Source organism: Ascaphus truei, chromosome 9 (assembly GCF_040206685.1).
Source record: "Ascaphus truei isolate aAscTru1 chromosome 9, aAscTru1.hap1, whole genome shotgun sequence".
Taxonomy (NCBI): domain Eukaryota; kingdom Metazoa; phylum Chordata; class Amphibia; order Anura; family Ascaphidae; genus Ascaphus; species Ascaphus truei.
In genome coordinates, this window is record NC_134491.1 from 26,352,171 (window position 1) to 26,374,128 (window position 21,958).

Genomic DNA, 21,958 nt, shown 5'->3' on the forward strand with positions numbered 1-21,958 from the left:
AAGCTGGTAACCCCTTCATAGCCAGAGGAACCTGGTGTCACTCATTGGCATTAGCATAACCCAGGAGTTATCAACTCCAGTCCTCAAGACCCCCCCACTAGGTCAGGTTTTCAGGATATTCATCCTTCAGTACAGGTGGCTCAATCAGTCCCTGCTTCAGCACAGTACAGCATGTGTACTGAAGCAGGATTATCCTTAAAACATGACCTGTTGTGGGGTCTTGAGGACTGGAGACGAGAACCCCTGGCATAACCTTTTATTGGGTCACTTTGTTCATACTGACTCTTTAACCCATTAAAAAATGACATGGTCCCATTTTACTCCCAAGTGGGATTGACTTTTTAACCCACTAAACACGTCATGGTCCTTTGATCACTCTACTGCCAGTTCCTTTAGCCCCCCAAAAAACTCCCCTCATTGAGTCACTGTCCTCCCCACATGGCTCCTATGTGGGACTAACCCTATAACCCAGGGGTGCGTGAGATTCTCTGGGGGAAGAGAGGGGGGCGTGGCGCTTAGAGGCCGCGCTCTTCCCCAAAGCATTTAAATAAAATGCCGGGGGACCGCGCAAGGCCTCTGTAACTTCCCTTACTTTGGGTCGCCATGACAACGTGACATCATTTGCCACCGGGGACAAGGTAAGGGGGGGGGGGGGGGGGCGCATGTGAGAGCAGGCAGGGGGCGCAGACTGAAAAGTTTGCGCACTCTTGCTATAACCCATTGAACAAGTCACAGTCCCTCGTCGGGGCAAGTAACCCGACAGACCGTTTTAACCCATTAAAACCAGGTCGATGCGTAAAAAAAAAAAAAAAAAAAGAAGGATTTATTGCCGTTACAAAATAAGATGATCAAGAAAATCGCAGGCTGAGTACAAACCAGCATTGCAACACATCCTGAGCCTGCCAGCCTCCACTGTGTCACATGATTGGGACAGTGACAGAGCTCATGCTTTTCAGTGATGGGGGGGGGGGGGGAGAGAGATTAGAGAGAAGGGGCTCAGTTAACGAGATGATGCTCTGCACTACTGGCAGCACGATGCTCTGCAAATCTTGGCTGATCTCTGCCGTTCCCTGCGTGACCCACTGCGGGTCTGTGTGCCCATGCAGCTCTCCACAGGTCCCGGGGGGAGGGGAGGCGGGGAGCTCTGCTCTCCCACACTCTGCTCCACTCAGGTGGAGGGATATGCACGCAGTATCCGGACGTCATCGAGGGGCCGGTCCTGAGCGTCCGTCTCCACCATCCCCACGCGGTTCAGTGTCCCCCATCCCCTGGCACACGCGCCCCAGGATGCTGTGCTTCCCATCTAGCCACTGCGCGGGGCCCAGCGTCAAAAAGAACTGACTCCCGTTCGTGTCCGGACCCGAGTTTGCCATGGCGAGGATACCAGCGCCTGTGAGGAGGTTGGAGAGGCAGAATTAGGCACCACGAGAACTCGCCAAAAAGGCGGCACAGAGCCTGGCCAGGGGGATTTGAAAGTACAAACCTGTAAATTTTAGGTCTGGGTGAATTTCATCCTCAAACTGCTTCCCAAATATGGAGGCTCCGCCGCGTCCTGAAAAAGAGTAAGCACAGAAGTAGTGAGGGAGGGGGGGGGGGGATTATATGACGCAGTTATAGGTAGGAATCGTATAGTGCAGCGGGAGGTGTTATAGAACGTAGTTGGAGAAGTTTCAGCAGAGGGATTATATGGTGCCATGGGAAGAGTTTGTAGTAATGTAGCAGACTGCGCTCACAGACCGGTTCCTGTGGGGGTCTCCTCCTTGCACCATGAAATCCTTGATAATTCGGTGGAATTTGATCCCGTTATAATATCCTCTCCGTGCCAACTCTGCAAAATTCTTACATGTCTTCGGGGCATGAAGCCAGTATAACTCCAGAGTGATAGTGCCCATACTGGGGACGAGAAGAGAAAAGAAAGGGGAAAGGAGCGAGGGGGGTGGGGGGGGAAGAGAGAGAGAACGGAGGAGAGAACGGAGGAGGAGGGGGGGGAGAGAGAACGGAGGAGGGGGGAGGAGAGAGAACGGAGGAGGGGGGGGGAGAGAGAACGGAGGAGGGGGGGGAGAGAGAGAACGGAGGAGGGGGGGAGAGAGAGAACGGAGGAGGGGGGGAGAGAGAGAACGGAGGAGGGGGGGGAGAGAGAGAACGGAGGAGGGGGGGGGAGAGAGAGAGAACGGAGGAGGGGGGGGGAGAGAGAACGGAGGAGGGGGGGGGGAGAGAGAGAACGGAGGAGGGGGGGGGGAGAGAGAGAACGGAGGAGGGGGGGGGGAGAGAGAGAACGGAGGGGGGGGAGGAGAGAGAGAACGGAGGAGGGGGGGAGAAAGAACGGAGGAGGGGGGGGGAGAAAGAACGGAGATGGGGGGGAGAGAGAGAACGGAGGAGGGGGACAGAGAGAGAACGGAGGAGGGGGGACAGAGAGAGAACGGAGGAGGGGGGACAGAGAGAGAGAACGGAGGAGGGGGACAGAGAGAGAGAACGGAGGAGGGGGACAGAGAGAGAGAACGGAGGAGGGGGACAGAGAGAGAGAGAACGGAGGAGGGGGGACAGAGAGAGAGATAACGGAGGAGGGGGACAGAGAGAGAGAACAGAGGAGGGGGACAGAGAGAGAGAACAGAGGAGGGGGGGGAGAGAGAGAACGGAGGAGGGGGGGAGAGAGAGAACGGAGGAGGGGGGGGAGAGAGAGAGAACGGAGGAGGGGGGGAGAGAGAGAGAACGGAGGAGGGGGGGAGAGAGAGAACGGAGGAGGGGGGGAGAGAGAGAGAACGGAGGAGGGGGGGAGAGAGAGAGAACGGAGGAGGGGGGGGAGAGAGAGAACGGAGGAGGGGGGGAGAGAGAGAACGGAGGAGGGGGGGGAGAGAGAGAACGGAGGAGGGGGGGAGAGAGAGAACGGAGGAGGGGGGGAGAGAGAGAGAACGGAGGAGGGGGGAGAGAGAGAGAGAACGGAGGAGGGGGGGAGAGAGAGAGAACGGAGATGGGGGGGAGAGAGAGAACGGAGATGGGGGGGGAGAGAGAGAACGGAGATGGGGGGGAGAGAGAGAACGGAGATGGGGGGGGGGGCGGAGAGAGAGAACGGAGGAGGGGGGGGAGAGAGAGAACGGAGGAGGGGGGGAGAGAGAGAACGGAGGAGGGGGGGAGAGAGAGAGAACGGAGGAGGGGGGGGAGAGAGAGAGAACGGAGGAGGGGGGGGAGAGAGAGAGAACGGAGGAGGGGGGGGAGAGAGAGAGAACGGAGGAGGGGGGGAGAGAGAGAAAGAACGGAGGAGGGGGGCAGAGAGAGAGAACGGAGGAGGGGGGGGCAGAGAGAGAGAACGGAGGAGGGGGGCAGAGAGAGAGAACGGAGGAGGGGGGCAGAGAGAGAGAACGGAGGAGGGGGGGCAGAGAGAGAGAACGGAGGAGGGGGGGCAGAGAGAGAGAACGGAGGAGGGGGGCAGAGAGAGAGAACGGAGGAGGGGGGCAGAGAGAGAGAACGGAGGAGGGGGGCAGAGAGAGAGAACGGAGGAGGGGGGCAGAGAGAGAGAACGGAGAGGGGGGGGAGAGAGAGAACGGAGGAGGGGGGGAGAGAGAGAACGGAGGAGGGGGGGAGAGAGAGAACGGAGGAGGGGGGGAGAGAGAGAACGGAGGAGGGGGGGAGAGAGAGAACGGAGGAGGGGGGGAGAGAGAGAACGGAGGAGGGGGGGGAGAGAGAGAATGGAGGAGAGAACGGAGGAGGGGGGGGAGAGAGAGAACGGAGGAGAGAACGGAGGAGGGGGGGGAGAGAGAGAACGGAGGAGAGAACGGAGGAGGGGGGGAGAGAGAGAGAACGGAGGAGGGGGGGAGAGAGAGAACGGAGGAGGGGGGGAGAGAGAGAGAACGGAGGAGGGGGAGAGAGAGAACGGAGATGGGGGGAGAGAGAGAGAACGGAGGAGGGGGGGAGAGAGAGAGAACGGAGGAGGGGGGGAGAGAGAGAGAACGGAGGAGGGGGGGAGAGAGAGAGAACGGAGGAGGGGGGGGAGAGAGAGAGAACGGAGGAGAGAACGGAGGAGGGGGGGGGGAGAGAGAGAACGGGAGGAGGGGGGGAGAGAGAGAACGGAGATGGGGGAAGAGAAAGGAGGGGGGGTAAGAGAAGCATGATAGAAATTAGACTGTCACCTCCTTTGAAACGATTTTCCTTTCCATGTATGGTATATGTATAGGATTGACACGTGACTATCCGTACCTAGTCTCCAGATAGACGTGTGACGGCTGCCAGGCGTCCGGGGGAATTCCCGTCATAACAAATTCTGGGGCTGAAAAAACGGCGAGGCGGGCACGTGCGTTCCAGGATGGGAAGCAATACGAAGGGGCCTCTGCGTTTCACGCCTCCTCCTGGAGATGTAACCAATCAGCAGCAGGCAGGGTCTCGACTTCCCAAAAGCGAATTACCAACGTGTGGAACGCAACGTTTGCGTGTTGACATTCCCTTTTCCCTATTGGTTCGGTCACCCCTATACAGGTCCTTACTTTTTGACTGAAAGAGATACAGTACGGGCCGGCCATTCAATGACGTGAGCTTTGTATAACAGTTGCTATGGGCGGAGCCAAGTTTGAATTTTGTCCGCGAACCCGGAACTAGGGGCGGGGTCAATGACGTTCGGGATTCGCGGAGTGCAAGAAGGGTGCTGTGGGTGAGTGCTGCTGTCCCTTTATTAGGGGCAAATAATGACGGGAACTGTCCCGGCGGGGGTAGCAGCTATCACCTCCCGCATAGTCTTATTGGAATGAGAGGGGGGCAAATAACCCTTAATATTACACAACTGTGAGGGTATTTAATGGAAGGAACTGACTCAAGCAGGGGTAAATAATATCCTTTTGCAGTACCCCAGCTCCTGCGTGCCTTATTGCCTTTGTATATATATCTTTATGTATCGCACAATCCATGTACTTGGTGCTTTACAGCAATAATACACGTGACATAATGGGAATAATCACTTCACACATAAAAGTAGACATTTGGAAAAGTAGTCCCTGCCCAGAAGAGCTTACAATCTAAGTGGTAAGTAGGGAGAACTTATTGAGACAGTAGGAGGGTGTTATAGTAAGTGCATCTGGTAGGGGTCATAGTAAATGCATATGAGCGATTATAGTTGCGGCGTGCGTGTTGTGACACGCATGAAACATGTTTAAAACCAGAGACATAACATAAAACACAGACAAAGCTCAGTGCACATCCAGAAAAACTTATATACGGTACAGTGCCTAAATATACATGTATAAATAACTAATAAATAAAATAGTCTTTTAGTTTAACATTTTGGCCAAATTGTTGTAAGCCCTTGAGCCAACTGCACGGCAGACCACATTTCAAGGGTCCCTAACACTAATATAGATTCTTAATAACCTGTGCTTTGTCTATGTTTTATGTTATGTCTCTGGTTTTAAATATGTATAATGCCATGGTCAGTAGCACTCCTCTGTGAAACTTATATGCTTATATATATGTTGTGGGTATTTTGGGGGTTCAATATGAGCTTGTAGGTGTTCTGTACGCATGAAACATGCACTGAGGCTGGAGGCGATGGGGAGGCGTGGCGGTTCGCGGCATTACCAGGCTGGTTTGCCCTTTTCCATTTTAAACGGAATGCCCTGTTTTTTATGTGAATAGCCACTCCTCTTTTCTTACTATTAAATGAAGAATAAAATGCAGTGGGAAAACTATTTCTAAATGTGTTGGGTGGGTCTTGCTCATTAAAATGGGTCTCTTAGAGGAACAAGATGTCCCCCGTTGCTCCTTTTAAATTCCTGTAGTGATAATCTTCGTTTTATACATTACTGTAAGATGCTTCCTGTCTTTGAAAACCATTAACTTAAATGGGAAACCCCAACAGTATTTTATTCTTTTTTCCCCGTAGGAGGGTGGTGAGCGACTTCAGCTCGCACCTTCTCGCGATCGTAACTCTGGCTAGGTCGTTAAAGATTTGTAAAGTGCTGTTCTCAAAGGGTTCTCTCCAGCATCTAATAAGCCTTTCCTTGGTAGTATAGTGATACATTTTTATTATATCCAATCTGGGACCTAAAGCCCTATGGGTATGGTCCATTTGAAGGCCCCCCCCTCCTTCAGGGCTGGATCTATAGTTGTAAATAATCTGTTGCGGTATGGTCCTAGTTCCTCAGTGGGGACAGATTCCGGGATGTTTCGTATTCGGATGTTCTGCCTCCCAGCCCAGTGACGGGTCTGCTCTGCAGACTGGGGAAGGCTGGACTCACCCGACTCGGTAGCCTCATGGGAGATCCACCTGGTGTCACCCCCCACCACTCCCTGGTTGGTCCGCGTCCTGCTTCTCATAGGCTGACGCCGGCTGTTTTGTTTAAGCAGTGTGCGCGCCTGCTCCGATCCGGCTCTGTTACCCGCTCCTCGGACCTCTCGTCTCTCCCCCTCGTTGCTAACTCTCAGTCCTCTGCCCCCCCCCCCCCCCCCCACCGCTCCCTCGACCGGCACAGACTCACTTGGCCCCACGGTAATCTTCTCGGCAAATTAGCTCAGTCGCGGAGGTCTCTCCTACCGAGCTCGTACCTTCCTCCTCCTACAGCACCTGTCTGGTCCCAAGGCAATCTCTCTTCACTCCACTATATTTTTATATAGTTTTTATACTTAAATGCCCGTTGCGGTCGTGCAGCTGCGCCTACTTGCGACCGTTCAGCTCAAGTCCTTGGCCACGCCCCCCAGTTGTTTTGTTTGTTTTAAATAGGTGGGAAGTAGGGAGCTCCAGAGCTGAACCGCATTAATTTCAGCCCCAAGGACCCCTTGCTCCTTGAGATACTTACCTCCGTAGTGGGTGCCTGTAGCGGCTCCGGATATTTAAAGGTGCTGGTCACGCGGGCCAGTAGGAAGCCGCAAGGGATAATGTCACAGCTTCCTTTTGTTCTGTGGGACATTAAGCTGCCATTCGGTTCTCCACACACAGCCAAGGCTGAGCTGCTACTAGTAGCTCCAACGGAGGTACGTATCTCGGGAAGCATGGGGTCCCCAGAGCTGAAATCAATGCAGTTCAGCTCCAGAGACCCCCTGCGTCAAACCTATATATACATTTAAAACAAAAGAAAAACGGATAGCAGGATTGCTACTTTTAATAGGAAGCAAGTAGAGGTATTTCAGCAGGAGAGACGCTGAGACAGAGTAAGGCCTCATACCCACTGCTCGCGCTACAGCGTGTGCGGCGGCAAACAAGATACGCCCCTGTGGGGCCAGCTCCAGTCACTGCCTGCGCGCGCCACAGATTGCGGCTGAAACTGGTGCACATGCCGCCCGGCTCTCCGGCGCGCCCGTGCACGCAGTGACTGGGGCCGTAGCCTAAAGTGATTCTAGTAGCAGAGTTTAGGATAGCTTGTAGGGGAGACAGGTGAGAGGTGGCAAGAACGGTCAGTAGGTTACAATAGTGAAGGCGGGAGAGAATGAGGGCATGTGTTAGTTTTAGCAGTAGAGCGACAGTGCAAAGTTACACCCTTTCCAATGTTACAGGGCACAAATTGACAGGTTGTATCTACATTGTGAATGTGAGGGAGATGCTACCTAGGCAGCGTACAGTTTTATGTGAAAACCAGGTCCAGGCAATGGCCATCCTTGTGGGTGCTAACTACAGTCCGTTGGTGAAGGCAAAAATAAGAATTTAGAAAAATTGGCAAAGGAGAGAGGGGTCATCAATATGGCAGTTGAAGTCCCCAAGGAGAAGGGGAGTCGGAGGGGAGAAAGAGAGAACCAGGATTCAAAGTTAGAGAGACAGACGGGGGATGAGTAGAGGTACTGTAGGTGGGCGATAGATACCAGCAACGTGGAAGGGAGAGAGAGAACACGGACAGTGTGAGCCAACAATGAAGGAAAAGAAAGACGAATGCAAAGTAATGGTCTGGTAACGGCAGATTGAGGATAGAAGCCCTGTGCCCCCACCCCTGCAATCGGGGCGATGTGTGGGAGGCAGGCCACCATAAGAGAAGGCAGCTTCCTGTGCAGTCACAGACTGAGAACATCTCAAAACGGACAGGAACTTGCTAGAAAAGGAGCTGGGATCCCAAAGGGCACAGGAGAAAGGGAGAGGGCAGTAGTCAGGGGCTGGGTATGAAGTTAGGGAGGTTTACACCACGAGGAGGGCGACTTGGATGTGGGAGGTGACGACGAGAGCATGTAGAAATAAGACAGGGACCACTTGCAGAAAGGACATTGCAACCCCTTGCTCTGAAACCCTTTTATTGCAATAACCCAGCTCCTGAGTACCTTATTTCCCTGAGCCGCCTTATTGCAGCGATCCAGCTCCTGAGTGATTTATTGCCCCATGCCAGTTAGTGGGGATATTAAAGATGAACGTTGCTTGTCTTTGTGTTTCAGGGCTCATGCTAGAGCCGCTGGTGTCTGAGCCATGGACAGAACGCTGGAAGGTAAAGCAGCGCACGGCTTGCTCTACTCTATCACTGTCACTGCAGGGTACGAGGCTCTCTCGTTATAGGATGCACAGCTATATATTTCTCTTTGTTTCTCTTCCAGATCTCCCTCTGATCACTGAGGAGACTTTTGATTTTGAGCCGTGCTCCCCCTCTGACAGGTAACATTCTCACAATTTTTGTAAGCTCGCGGGGGTAGGTATTTCCTTTCCGCTTTTCTGATTTTATTTACTGCACGTATTGTATTATAATTCCCTGTATTGTATCTTTTGTAAAGCGCTATATAAAGATATACACATACCCCCCCTCCCCCCCTCCCCGTCATTCCCCTTCCCTGTCCTTTCATCCCTCTCCATCCCCCACCAATCCATTTTAATCTACCCCTTCTGACAGGTAGGTTTAAGGCATTCAGATCACGTCACATGTTAGTAGGTCACTGCTCCTCAGTGGAACTGACACTGTGTCATCCGTGTCCTTATGCCCTCTGTCTTGTAGCTATGGTGATGATGATGATTCTGTCCCCCTCGCGTGTACCTCCCAGCTTCATGTAGCACGGCCCATCGATATGAACGTCCCAGGCACAGGGGAGGTGAGCTGGTGCTGCGCTGGAGCCCGCTAAGTGCACAGGGCATGGAGGAGATAACCAAGGAGGCCAACAGGCTGGCATGGGAGCTGGAGAAGGAGAATGAGAGTATAGCGGACGGACACTATCTTTATACAGCAGGTACCTCCTTCCCTGGGTACCAGCTAAAGCCAGCAGGCATCTCCGCCAGGGACACTCATCAGACAGGAGACATCTCCTACCTTGTGCATCAGACAGAAGACCTCTCACTTGGGCACCAGCTAAAGATGGTGGGTACTTCTTACCATGGGCACTGGAGAGAGGGAACCTCCTCCCCCAGACTGCAGCTTCATACAGCAGATATCGCCATGCCTGCGGGCATCACATCCCCTGGGCACCGGTCCCTCTTGCTGCCAGATAACACTTCCAGCCCCCGGAGCCCCCGCAGAGAGACTTATGTGATCAGAGACAGTCCCATACGCTCACTACTGCCCAACTTGGACCTGCTGCCCCCACCAAAAGGGGTCATCATGCCAGGAAGGGATGCTGCCCGTGTACAGAGCAAGGCAGGAGGAGGAGGGGGTAAATTCACCCTGAGGAAGGGGCAACGAGAGCGAGGAGAGAGGGTGAGAGCCAAGGGATGGGGGAGTGATATGGGATGGGGTGAGGGTAGTGACAATGGGACAGCTATCTCACTTCTGTAACTGCTCCACAGAGTGGCCCCGGGAGGCACAGTCGGGGGACAGCGTGCAGTGTGAAGGCTACGCGGATAATGCAGAATCCCACTGGGAAATCCTGGTCAGGTAACAAGAAGCACAGTATCCTGTACTAATCACAACTTCATTTTCTGCACACACACATTCCTGTACTAATCCCAGATACCCACTCTGCGTGCACACACTATATTTGACTAATTCCAATTTCCCCATGTGTATACATACATCCTTTCCCAACTCCAGCTTCCCCCCCTACCCTGCACGCGCACTGCACATACTGTAATAAATCTTGGGACCCCCTCTGCACACACACGGCCTCCTATACTAAATTCCAGCTCCCCTCGCATGCGCAATATTCCACACTGAATGGGTAGAACCCTCCCTCGAGCCTCACGATCTGTCCAGTTAGAATGGTCTTGTTATGCCAAATCTATTCGGACAAGACAGCCATTATAGCTGATCTTATTGGATCATCGGACCTATCACAGAGACCTGAAAATGTGAAGTGCACTAAATAATTAAAACTGAATGGATTTAAAGAAAATAATAGCTAAATACAGTGTATGTGTATATAATCACTAAATAAGGGTTTACCAGAAGTATACAATTAATTAAAATGCAGTATGCAAGGTGCATATCAAAGTGCACAAAGTGAATGAGCGATATATAATGTGAAAAAATTCCAATTGTGAAAGGGTGTAGAGAGGCGAGGGAAAAACAATTCAACAGCTAACTAGTGAAGTGCCTCCTAGATTCGTATGCTGCTTTTAAGGAAAACGACAGACCATTCTGTGATGGAAACAAAAGAAAATCGCCCATAATCTATCATCAAAATACAAACAAAATTTTACAATTCACAGACATACTGAAACAAGTAGAAACAGGTTCAAATAGCCAACAGGAAAAACATTCATATTTGCTGCCACAAATGTCTCAATGGTGATCTGAGGGAAGAGAGATACAAACAAGGTCCATTGTTGAGATTGCTGCAGGGGAGCCTGGTTCAATTCCCGGTGTCGGCTCCTTGTGACCTTGGGTAAGTCACTTTATCTCCCTGTGCCTCAGGCACCAAAAACATAGATTGTAAGCTCCACGGGGCAGGGACCTGCGCCTGCAAAATGTCTCTGTAAAGCGCTGCGTACAATTAGCAGCGCTATACAAGAACATGCTATTATTATTAATCCATTAGAAATTGTACGCAGTGCTTTACAGAGACATTTTTGCATGTGTATTGTATTTTGAATACAGTGATTTATATTATAAGTGAGCACACACAATTCCATTAAAAAAACTTTTATTCCTATAAAAAGAATACATCAACTAATTAAAAATAAAATACAATCAAAGGCTTAAATATATAAGGTCTCTTAATATTCCACTTCTATATTTAAGCCTTTGATTGTATTTTATTTTTAATTAGTTGATGTATTCTTTTTATAGGAATAAAAGTTTTTTTAATGGAATTGTGTGTGCTCACTTATAATATAAATCACTGTATTCAAAATACAATACACATGTATTATATTATCTGGTCATATTTTGATATTGTATGATATATATGCATTTGCAACCTTTTTCACCTGGTGTCACATATTTGGTCTTTACTTAAAATGATTCATCTGCTTGTTAAATGCACCTGATTTTGATTAAGTGCAAATGGAGGAAGGGCGCCTATAAATATGGCCAGGCAGTCTTTGTGCAAGCCATTGCCTGACAAAGTGGCCAAGTGCTACGAAACGCGTAGGGCGGCCTATACTCATCTACAACCGGTTAACTTTTTCTGCACCGCCAGAGGGACAGCCTCCTGGCTGAGAGGAAGGAGCTACATCTGGGACTGGTTGTTTTGAGTTTGTGCGATCCTGTAATTCCTGCACACTGGTGCCTGTGAGTCTCTCACGGTTCTCACAGCTTTGACATGTGACCAGTATTCTAACTACAATGGACGGATGAACTGAGCCTCCCTGGAAGAGCGTAGTCATGGTGTCCTATTCGTATTCCCAGGAAGAAGGGAGTAGGATGGTCCGTGGTTCACAGCAACTTCAGCAGCCAACGCATGGATGTCTAAAAAAACTTTATTGATCGCTAGCAGTAAACATCAGGCAACCACAAGAGTGGTTGCCTGATGTTTACTGCTAGCGATCAATAAAGTTTTTTTAGACATCCATGCGTTGGCTGCTGAAGTTGCTGTGAACCACGGACCATCCTACTCCCTTCTTCCTGTGTCATCATTTCCGGAGGAGCACGCTGACGCCAGCTACACCAGAGGAGGAAGCCGCTGCAGAATTCCCTGCATCAACAGGGACGGCTTTTTTGTGAGTACTCCTAACCTCCACGCGGTATTTCAGGGAGATTATTGAGGCGGTTAGTGCCGGGCTGTGATTTACTTGGGGGCGCCCCTTAGGGAGGTGTCCCCCTGTACCTCTATCCGGCTTACTATTACCCAACTCCCTGTTTTCAATACCGGAGGCTTATTGTTTCATTAATCATTGCTGGGTCTCTCTTCAATCAAGTTGCCATAAAGTGTGTGCACTACCTGTTAGCAGCCTCGGTATACTGGGTAATTCCAAATTCTCTATTCGTATTCCCAACTGGGTTCATTTGGCTAATTATGGCTGCTGAGACATACAACCTTATCCCTTGCCATGAGAGGTCCAGATCGCTGCGTTTATCTATTAGTCTCCCACTATTGCTACAGAGACATCTGCCTAGACGTATTCATTTCACACTTGGCGCCTGAACTGCAGTCATGGATACTGGACAAGTGGCCCCACAGGTATACTACTACATGCTAATATTATAGGATCAAAAAGGAAAAGAGTGACTGACTGCCGTTTCTATTCAGGAACAGCTGATCTCCGTTCAGGCAATATCAAATATTGCTCACACATTCCTTTGACCCTGGATACACAAGGCATGCATGACCTCCATTAAATATCCACTTTTTCATCAGTGGAATATTAAGAGACCTTACAATTGCCTTTCTAATTGATTAACAATGGACCTTGTTTGTATCTTTCTCCACTGATATCACCAGTGAGACATTTGTGGCAGCAAATGTTAATGTTTTTCCTGTTGGCTATTTTAGCGTTTCTGTTTCAGTATATCTGTGAATAGTAAAATGGTTGTATTATGAGTTATAGATTGTTTTTTAACACAGAGACCTGGCTAGATTAAACTGCAGCTCACATTTTCAAAGTTGCTGTCCCAACCAATTATTCTGTGATCCATTGCTCGTGACAGGACCATAGGGCAGTGGGTGTGGCAATCTGTTTTAAAACAAATGAGGACCCTCTTAGTTGGGCCAACTCACTAATTTGAGTGTGTTGCTGTGGGAAGAGCTACAGATGTGGGATTCAGAGTTCTCATCTACCGCTCGCCACCATATGGGAAGATATTCATGCACGAATTTGCAGCATTTGGTATCGTGGACTATGGGATTTTAATGGACTGACACAGCAGGTTCAAATCTTTTCTCACTGGCTGGTCAGAGTATCTTTAGGAGTATAATTCTCTGCACCAGTCATGTGGAGTGCTGCAGGATTCTCATCGCCCATCTTTTCAGTGTGGGTGACATTATCAGACAACATGGCCTGGGCCATCACTCCTGTGCAGATGACACTCCACTATACTTGTCCTTTGCCCAAGTACTAAAGGACCTATTATCCTCCCTCAATTGATTGTCTAGCTCAACTCGATTGGATGAATAGCAGTTGGTTGAATCCTTATAAGATGGAGGTGCTAGTGGTGGGTCCTTGCCGTCTGATGACAAGACTGCAGCTAGGTCAACCAAGTGGACTTAAGCTTGTTGTTTCCTGCTGCTAAACTCCAACACTGTGCAGAATCTTGGTGTTGTCCTTGATTGTGATCAGATCCTCAGGCGTTCACCTGAGAAACAGCCAGATTTAAACACTTGATTTTCCCAGAGGATCTTCCTACATTGGTTCATACCTTTGGGTCATCACAGGAACAAATAAGAGTGCACATATCTTCATGTGAAATCATAAAATGAAAAGAGGGGAATATAGTACAATTTATGGTACAAATTTGAATATAGATATGAAATGGGAAAATCCCACTCGCATTTTATCCAAATAAATCAGGCAATCTGGGGGCGGAAACCCCGCTGTAGCCAAACAGCAGCACGTCCCTCAACAGCAGGTAAATGGACCAGATTATTCCTCAAATGAAGAGAGAGAAATATAATGCAAATGTGTTTACTACATCAAACTGACAAGTGAAAAAATACGTAAACACACCCAGTAAAAACAAGCGTTGTGACCACTCCTGGTCTAGACGCAGCGCAAGAGCTGTCCTGGAATCCACACTCTCCACTCCTCTCCTTCCACACATTTGCCCACAACGTGACTTGCGGAAAATGGCCAGCACGATGGTGAGGTGCTGTAAGTTTGAAGATGGTTGGTATTCTCTGGATGGTGTGGAAACCTCTGTCCTCTCTGCGTAAGGGACTACGCATTTAGTTTAGGCGAACTTCCTCAGGGGCTACGATTACCGTCAACTCTCAATCTTATTTGTAGTCCATATGCAATGACATCACAGCACACATACAAAACTTTATTAGCAAAACAGACAGACAACTACGGGCGCCAGGTACTTCAATTTAAAGAGAGAGTAATTAGAAATGCAAATATAACAATGTTGCAATACCTCACTCTTGGGTCAAAGGACCTAATGTATATATAATCCGCATTGCTATACCAAGAAGTGGATAAAGCTGCTATAACTAAATACCTACTTGTGGAACCTCTGCAGGCATAAATTTCAATATGTAAAATGTACTAAAGTATTAAAGGAAATAAAAATATAGAGGGTTAGAAAGAGCGGCTCAGTGATTAAAGATTCTGGCACTGAGTTTGAAGCAGGGGAATCTGGTTCAATTCCCGGTGTTGGCTCCTTGGGCAAGTCACTATCTCCCTGTGCCTCAGGCACCAAAAACATAGATTGTAAGCTGCACAGGGCAGGGACTGTCTGCAAAAATGTCTCTGTAAAGCGCTACGTAAGACTAGTAGCACTATACAAGAACAAACTATTATGTATTATTACATTTGGTTTTCCCCTAAAAAGCGAAAAAGAAGGCTGATGTATACAATATCAATTATGAAGGCAAACATATTGCTCCTCTCTCTTGTTCCATAATGTCTTTTCTACGGAGTGGTGCCCAAATGGTACTCCATACTCAAGGTGTGGTCTTGATAATGCTTTATAAAGGGGCATAATTATGTTTACTTCCCTTCCATCCATTGCCCGTTTAATGCAAGATAAGATCTTGTTTGCCTTTGCAGCTACTGCATGACTTTGGGCACTATTGCAAAGCTTGCCGTCTACAAGCACTCCTAAATCCTTCTCCATCAAGGATTCCCCCAATTTATCCCCATTTAATTTGTATGTCGCCTGTTTATTCTTGCTTCACAACTGCATGACCTTACATTTATCTGTACTAAACCTCATCTGCCATTTACCTGCCCAAGTTTCCAGTCTCTCCAAGTCCTTCTGGAGACAAATTACATCCTGCTCTGATTCTACTACCTTACACAATTTAGTATCATCAGCAAAGATGGAGTCTTGGCATAGAGAGCAAACGTCAAGATAATTAATAAAAAAGTTAAAAAGCAGGGGTCCCAGTACCGATCCTTGAGGTGCTCCACTCACGACTTTAGCCTAACCTGAAAAAGTTCCATTTATTACAACCCTCTGTTGACTATCCTTCAACCAGTTTTCAATCCAGGTATATAGATTTTTACGGAGTCTAATTTGCTTTATTTTGTACACCAACCTCTTGTGTGGAACATAAATATATCAAACGCCTTTGCAAAATGTCAAAATCAACATTTAGCTCGTGGTTGCAGAGGACATAGGCAGTGGATTAAAAATGATTCTCTTTTAGATGATTCATTGGTCCTATTACTGCCTCGCCAGTTGGGTAAAATATGATCAATGCCCAAATATCTAAGGCCCACCGCATTTGAATAATGATATATTTTTTAAAATATGAGAAAACATTATTAAATACAATACTTTAAAGCTGCAGTTCAAGCTCCCGTTTTTTTTTGTTACTTCAATAGTTTCATGTGGGCAATCTCTACTTACCTAAAGAACTGCATAGTTGCCGGTCAATTCGTTCTCCGTCTATTGATCGGCGAAGTTTGGCGACATCTTTAGATCTGGGGAATGTAAATGGTTGCTATAGGAACAAACATGCTTGTTAAAATAGAATACAAGAAAATTGGTCTTTCAAAGTTGTTGTTTTTTAAAACAGAAAATGCTAAAAGTATTTTTTCTTACTACAGAACTGATTTATTAAAAAAAACACACACATACAGGATATTGCTAGAACTGCAGCTTTAAGTACATGTTACGTATTTAAATGTCTGTAGACGTTCCCCCAAATAGGTATTTAGTTATAGTAGCTTTATCCACTTCTTGGTATAGCAATGCTGATAATGGATATATAATGTCCTTTGATCCTGGAGTGAGGTTTTGCAACATTGTTATATTTGCAGTACTAATTACAATTTAAATTGTAGTACCTAGCATCCGTAGTTCTGTTTATTTTTTGCTAATAAAGTTTTTTTTATGTGCGCCATAACATATCATGTGGACTACAAATAAGACAGACATAATGGGTAATCATAGCCCCTGAGGAAGTTTGCCTGAATGAAACACTTAGGGCACCCCTTACGCAGAGAGGACTGCGGTTTCCACACCACAGAGAATGCCAACCCCCTTCAAACTTACAGCACCTCACCATCGTTGGCCATTTTCTGGAAGTGACATTGCGGGCAAACACGTGGAAGGAGTGGAGAGTGTGGATTCCAGGACAGCTTCTGCGCTGCGTCTTGACCCGGAGTGGTTACAACGCTTGTTTTTACTGGCTGTTTGTATATTTTCACTTTTCAGCTTGACCTGGTAAACTCTTTTGCACTATATTTCTCTCTCCGTTTGAGGAATAATCTGGTCCATTTATCTGCTGTTGGGGGACGTGTTGCCGTTTGTCTGCAGAGGGGTTTTCCCCCAAATTGCCTGATTTATTTGGATCAAATGTGAGTGGAATTTTCCCATTTCTTGTCTATATCCAAATTTGTACCATATCTTATTGCACTATATTCCTCTTCATTTTATGATTTCACCTGAGGATATTTGCACCCCGTTATTTGTTCCTGATCATACCCAAAAGACACTTGGAAAGTCTTTTTCGGAGCTGCATGGTTATAATTTGTATCACAATTGTGAAGCGCTGTGTACATTAATGGCGCTATATGAATAAAGGCTTACAATTGTGCACTACACATTTTTCACTTAAAAGTTGGATCTGCGCTGTTTTCTTTTTTTCCCTTTGTTTCATCACGCCTGGACTACCGCAATGCACTTTACATGGGAGTTACAGGAAGCCTGCTCCGCCTGCGGCCGGTATAGAATGTTGTTGCCAGGTTAACTAACCAGACCCGTTCTTGCTACATGACAACTGTTCTCCATTCTCTACACTGCCTGTAAAATGGCGAATCTGTTTCAAGATTGACTTGCTTACATTTAAAATCCTACATAATGTGGGTCCCACCGATTTGAAAGAGCTCCTGGTTCCCTACATGCGACCACGGATAAATAACTCCCAACAGTTCCCACAATCACCCGGACTTCTTTTGCCCCCCCCCCCCCCCCCCCCCCCCCAAACTTTTGTCCCTGTTGCTCCAACTCTTTGGAATTCTGCCTTGTATGGTCAGAGACCCCCTCTGTAAATCTTTAAAAACCAACTCAATACTTTTTTTTTACCCAGGCATTTGATGGGTGAACCCCAACCTATCCAGCATTCAATACTTACAGTATCATCCCATTCTATATTCTGTTCATCCTATGTTTGTATATCTTTGTTTGATTTCTTATATAGTTTTTTTAAATATATACCTTTTAATTTTTTGTATGAGTTAGCTTTAAATGTGTGACCCCTTGAGAGAAAAGCACTACAGGCATACCCCGGTTTAAGGACACTCACTTTAAGTACACTCACAAGTAAGGACATAATCGCCCAATAGGCAAACGGCAGCTCACGCCTGCGCCTGTCAGCACGTCCTGAACAGCAGTACCGGCTCCTACCTGTACCAAAGCTGTGCGCAAGCAGGGAGACTATAGAGCATGTTACAAATGCGTTATTAACATCAGATATGCACGTATAGGACGATTGCAGTTCAGTACATGCATTGATAAGTGGAAAAAAGGTAGTGCTTCACTTTAAGTACATTTTCACTTTACATACATGCTCTGGTCCCATTGCGTACGTTAATGCGGGGCATGCCTGTATATAACATTATTTAACCCTGGCTCCCCTCTGTGCGCACATAGCATCCTGTACGAAATCATGGCTCCCCCCTCTGCGCAAACTCTGTATCCTGTACTAACCCAAATTCTTTTTCCCAGCAGGTAAAGTCCCTCTCATAAGCCTCCCGTCACGCCCTACTGGTATCCCAGCACTCACCAGCCGACTACCAGTCCCAAAACCGTGCCCCACAGGGCCGCGCCTTCCCACCAGCACAAGACCCACCAACCCCAGAGTGCACTCAGGATCAGTGAGACTGCCTGCTCAGAGAGGTGAGAACAGGGAACCCCTGCATAAAATGCAGCACGTTTCCATCAGAGGTAGGTGTCACTCCTATTTCCTTATAGGAATCCCCTGCGTCAAACACTTATCCTATATCAGTGGGAGGTGTCACTCATCCTATTGATGTATATTTGAATCCTGTGAGACAGCCTCCTGTCCCATCAGACGGAGGCGTCATTGAGTCCATTAACTTGTAGGGATCTCCTGCGTGTGATGCAGTCTTATCCTATAAGAGGGAGGTGTCACTAACCCTATTAACGTAGATATGAATCCCATGTGAAACCCCTTCCTATCCCATCAGAGGGAGGGGGTTACTAGCACGATAAGCTTATAGGAATCCTGTGCACTCACTTTGTACCTTTGTTAGTATTCACGGTCCTGTCCCCTTTTAGGATCGTTGATGAGACCCCCAACCCGTTTAGCTGCCCCCATAAAGACATTGTTACCTGGATTCCCGCGGTAAGAAAGGACACGACTGGGCTCTGTCTGTTCGCGTATGGAGGACCTGACAAATCAACCGATATGGGGACACACTAACTTTGACCACTTAACCCTTCTGTGTGCCCAGCGGGTGGCATTCCTGCAACATCCCAACGCTGAGGACAGTCACCCCATTCCTGAAGATCACTGCAGAGGGAGCGGTGTATGGGCTATTCCCTATTTAAATAGTCAGTGCCACTGGTTACCAAGGTGACCTAATGCCAGTGACTTGTTTTATTGGGTTAAACAGTCAGTACCAGGTAAAACCAAAATGATCCATTAAACATGTCACTGTTCCTTTTACGCACACCCTCGATTATCCTGGGAGTTAGTCCTGCCTGTCCCAATCACCCAGCATCCTGAGGGATATTAGCGTAACCCGTTATAAAGGCAGAGGGCCCAGAGAAGGTTACACTGGACAGACCTTTATATACCATATATATGGCATTTGTCTTTTTAAACAAATAAACTTTTTTTCTAAGAACCTGTGGAATGTTCCATCTGTTTGGCAGGGGGCATTTTTAATAACTCACCCCCAAAAAAAACACTTTTTTTTTTTTTTTAATTTATTTTCATACAAACAGAGGCAGCTTAATATTTACAGCTAGTTGCAAAACTGTACAGAGTGGCTTCCCTTTAACCCTCTAGTAGGGACGGGGTTAATCTTTGTGGGACGCAGGTGGCTCACGGGGTAGTGGTTAAAAGACGGTACGCGCTGTGGAGTCCCTTTCATCCTGTGCGCAGGTCTGCACGTCATTCTTCTCAGTCTCAGATAGATGTCTCGTCGCTCCTAGGGTGACGTGTGGAGGGGGAGGGAGATATGACGGGTGAGAAAAAACAAGGCATGCGTGACAATGAGCTCGTTGGGAAGAGCGAGGGATTAATGAAGGAAATTAAAGAAGAGAAACCTGAGCAGAGAGAGAGGAGTGAGGAGTTAGAGATATTATATATGCACACACCTATATACTGTGTGTATATATCTACACACGCATAGCTAAGTTACCGTCATCAAGAATCATGGGTATGTATATATAGTGTTCACTGACGGCAGTATACATGATTTCTACAGCGTGACCTTTGCTTCATGATGCAACTCCTGTGGACGATATGAGAGACTGCAATCTATGTTGGAATTACTCTCCCTTGGACTGACTCATACACTATAATGGACAGCTGAGTATCACTTTCTCTGCTGCTCTGAGTCCTTTCCCCTTTGTGGGATGTAGGCAAACGCTGGTTTGATTGAGCATCCAGTACTGGCTTTATTTTTCATCCTACAGTATATAGCCATGTGTTTTACCTTTTTGTCAGAATCCACAGGAATGTTTTGCACTCGTGTTTTTTGATATTTTTATTATTTTTGATTATTGCTGCACAGGGTTTGAGTACGTTTCATCTTATTTTCCCCTGTGTCTCCCCCTTGGTTTAAGATATATTATTTTTTCTTATGTTCACTGTTGTGTATATAAGTTTATTCATTGTATATACTTAATTATTTTTTCTTTTGGGTTTAGTTATATTATTTGTAGCTAGGATCCTTAGGGGGTGTTGTAATCCTTTAGCTCATTTGTATCACCTCATATTTTTGAGAGGGTATATTATTTGATACATTTAAGCTCTTGGTTTTAGTTTCAGCGATATTAAATGCATTATTTTTCTAGTCACAGCTTTTTTATTTGTGTTATGCTGCCTACAGTGTGTTTATGTTTTTAATGTTAGTGTGTCTTATTGCTCGTTATTAAAATCATTTCCTTTTTCTATTTTGACTTAGAATCCAAGTCTTTTTTCTTTATATTAGACTAGCTGAGAGACCCGGCGTTGCCCGGGATGTAATGTTCCCGTTCCTCTCTCTCCTCCCCCCTCTCTCTGTTTGTCCCCCATTCACATCAATCCAGTCCCCCCCCTCCCTCCCTCCTTTACAGCTTCATGTAGCGTGTGTGCGTCAGTCAATGTGTGTTTGCTCGCGCGTCAGTGAGTCTGAGGCAGAAACACAAACACACACAGACTGACTGACGCACACACAGTCAGTGTGTGCCTCAGTCAGTGTGTGCGTGCGTCAGTCAGGCTTTGTGTGCGCGTCAGTCAGTGTGTGCGTGCGTGCGTCAAAGGGAGGGGGGGGCGTCAAAGGGAGGGGGGGGGCGTCAAAGGGAGGGGGGGGCGTCAAAGGGAGGGGGGGCGTCAAAGGGAGGGGGGGCATCAAAGGGAGGGGGGGGGCGCCTCAAAGGCATGGATTCCTCCCCCTGCATTTCCTGCAGTGGACAGGAGGGGGGGGGGCAGTGGACAGGAGGGGGGGGGGCAGTGGACAGGAGGGGGGGGCAGTGGACAGGAGGGGGGGGGCAGTGGACAGGAGGGGGGGGGCAGTGGACAGGAGGGGGGGGCAGTGGACAGGAGGGAGGGGGCAGTGGACAGGAGGGGGGGGGGGGCAGTGGACAGGAGGGGGGGGGGGCAGTGGACAGGAGGGGGGGGGGGCAGTGGACAGGAGGGGGGGGGGGGCAGTGGACAGGAGGGGGGGGGGGCAGTGGACAGGAGGGGGGGGGGGCAGTGGACAGGAGGGGGGGGGGGCAGTGGACAGGAGGGGGGGGGGCAGTGGACAGGAGGGGGGGGGGCAGTGGACAGGAGGGGGGGGGGCAGTGGACAGGAGGGGGGGGGCAGTGGACAGGAGGGGGGGGCAGTGGACAGGAGGGGGGGGCGGCAGTGGACAGGAGGGGGGGGGCAGTGGACAGGAGGGGGGGGGCAGTGGACAGGAGGGGGGGGGCAGTGGACAGGAGGGGGGGGCAGTGGACAGGAGGGGGGGGGCAGTGGACAGGAGGGGGGGGCAGTGGACAGGAGGGAGGGGGCAGTGGACAGGAGGGGGGGGCAGTGGACAGGAGGGGGGGCAGTGGACAGGAGGGGGGGGGCAGTGGACAGGAGGGGGGACAGGAGGGGGGGGGCAGTGGACAGGAGGGGGGACGCAGTGGACAGGAGGGGGGGGGCAGTGGACAGGAGGGGGGGGGCAGTGGACAGGAGGGGGGGGCAGTGGACAGGAGGGGGGGGCAGTGGACAGGAGGGGGGGGCAGTGGACAGGAGGGGGGGGGCAGTGGATAGGAGGGGGGGGCAGTGGACAGTGACACACACACACACACACACACACACACACACACACACACCTCAGTTGATGCGCCCTTTCTCAGTTCCGTTTGGCGCCGGAGGTGGGGAGCGACACCTACCT

The 21,958-nt window shown here is 48.8% G+C and overlaps 3 protein-coding genes across 10 annotated transcripts in view; 1 reads left to right on the forward strand and 2 right to left on the reverse strand.

Moving 5' to 3' along the window:
* Nucleotides 1-801: 801 nt before the first annotated feature.
* On the reverse strand, nt 802-4,499 carry LOC142502687 (peptidyl-prolyl cis-trans isomerase-like 1). The gene is given in 6 exon segments (XM_075613989.1): nt 802-1,261; nt 1,263-1,390; nt 1,484-1,552; nt 1,738-1,750; nt 1,752-1,893; nt 4,192-4,499. Coding segments are annotated over 6 exon segments (501 nt in total). The 5' UTR covers nt 4,248-4,499; the 3' UTR covers nt 802-1,168.
* Nucleotides 4,430-19,234, forward strand: PSRC1 (proline and serine rich coiled-coil 1). Of its 8 annotated transcripts, none has more exons than XM_075613987.1 (7): nt 4,430-4,639; nt 8,332-8,381; nt 8,488-8,545; nt 8,880-9,572; nt 9,662-9,749; nt 18,093-18,308; nt 18,663-19,234. In XM_075613987.1, the coding sequence occupies exons 4-7, from the start codon at nt 9,015-9,017 to the stop codon at nt 18,731-18,733; spliced, it is 933 nt and encodes a 310-aa protein (XP_075470102.1). In that variant the 5' UTR covers nt 4,430-4,639; nt 8,332-8,381; nt 8,488-8,545; nt 8,880-9,014; the 3' UTR covers nt 18,734-19,234. The 8 variants fall into 8 exon arrangements, with proteins under 8 accessions (XP_075470102.1, XP_075470095.1, XP_075470100.1 ...); XM_075613980.1 differs by having other exon boundaries at nt 4,431-4,639; nt 18,090-18,308; XM_075613985.1 differs by having other exon boundaries at nt 4,431-4,639; nt 8,926-9,572; nt 18,090-18,308.
* A 68-nt stretch (nt 19,235-19,302) lies between these two features.
* CELSR2 (cadherin EGF LAG seven-pass G-type receptor 2) overlaps nt 19,303-21,958 on the reverse strand; it is a 71,212-nt gene continuing 68,556 nt past the window's right edge. The window contains 1 exon segment of the mRNA XM_075613979.1: nt 19,303-19,658. Coding sequence (XP_075470094.1) covers nt 19,631-19,658 — 28 coding nt within the window. The 3' untranslated portion in view covers nt 19,303-19,630.

Coding starts and splice junctions, on each gene's coding strand:
- PSRC1 (XM_075613980.1), top strand. CDS start 9,015: ATGGAGGAGATAACCAAGGAGGCCAACAGGCTGGCATGGGAGCTGGAG. Junction 9,573..9,661: donor AACGAGAGCGAGGAGAGAGG/GTGAGAGCCAAG, acceptor ACTGCTCCACAG/AGTGGCCCCGGGAGGCACAG. Junction 9,750..18,089: donor CACTGGGAAATCCTGGTCAG/GTAACAAGAAGC, acceptor TCTTTTTCCCAG/CAGGTAAAGTCCCTCTCATA.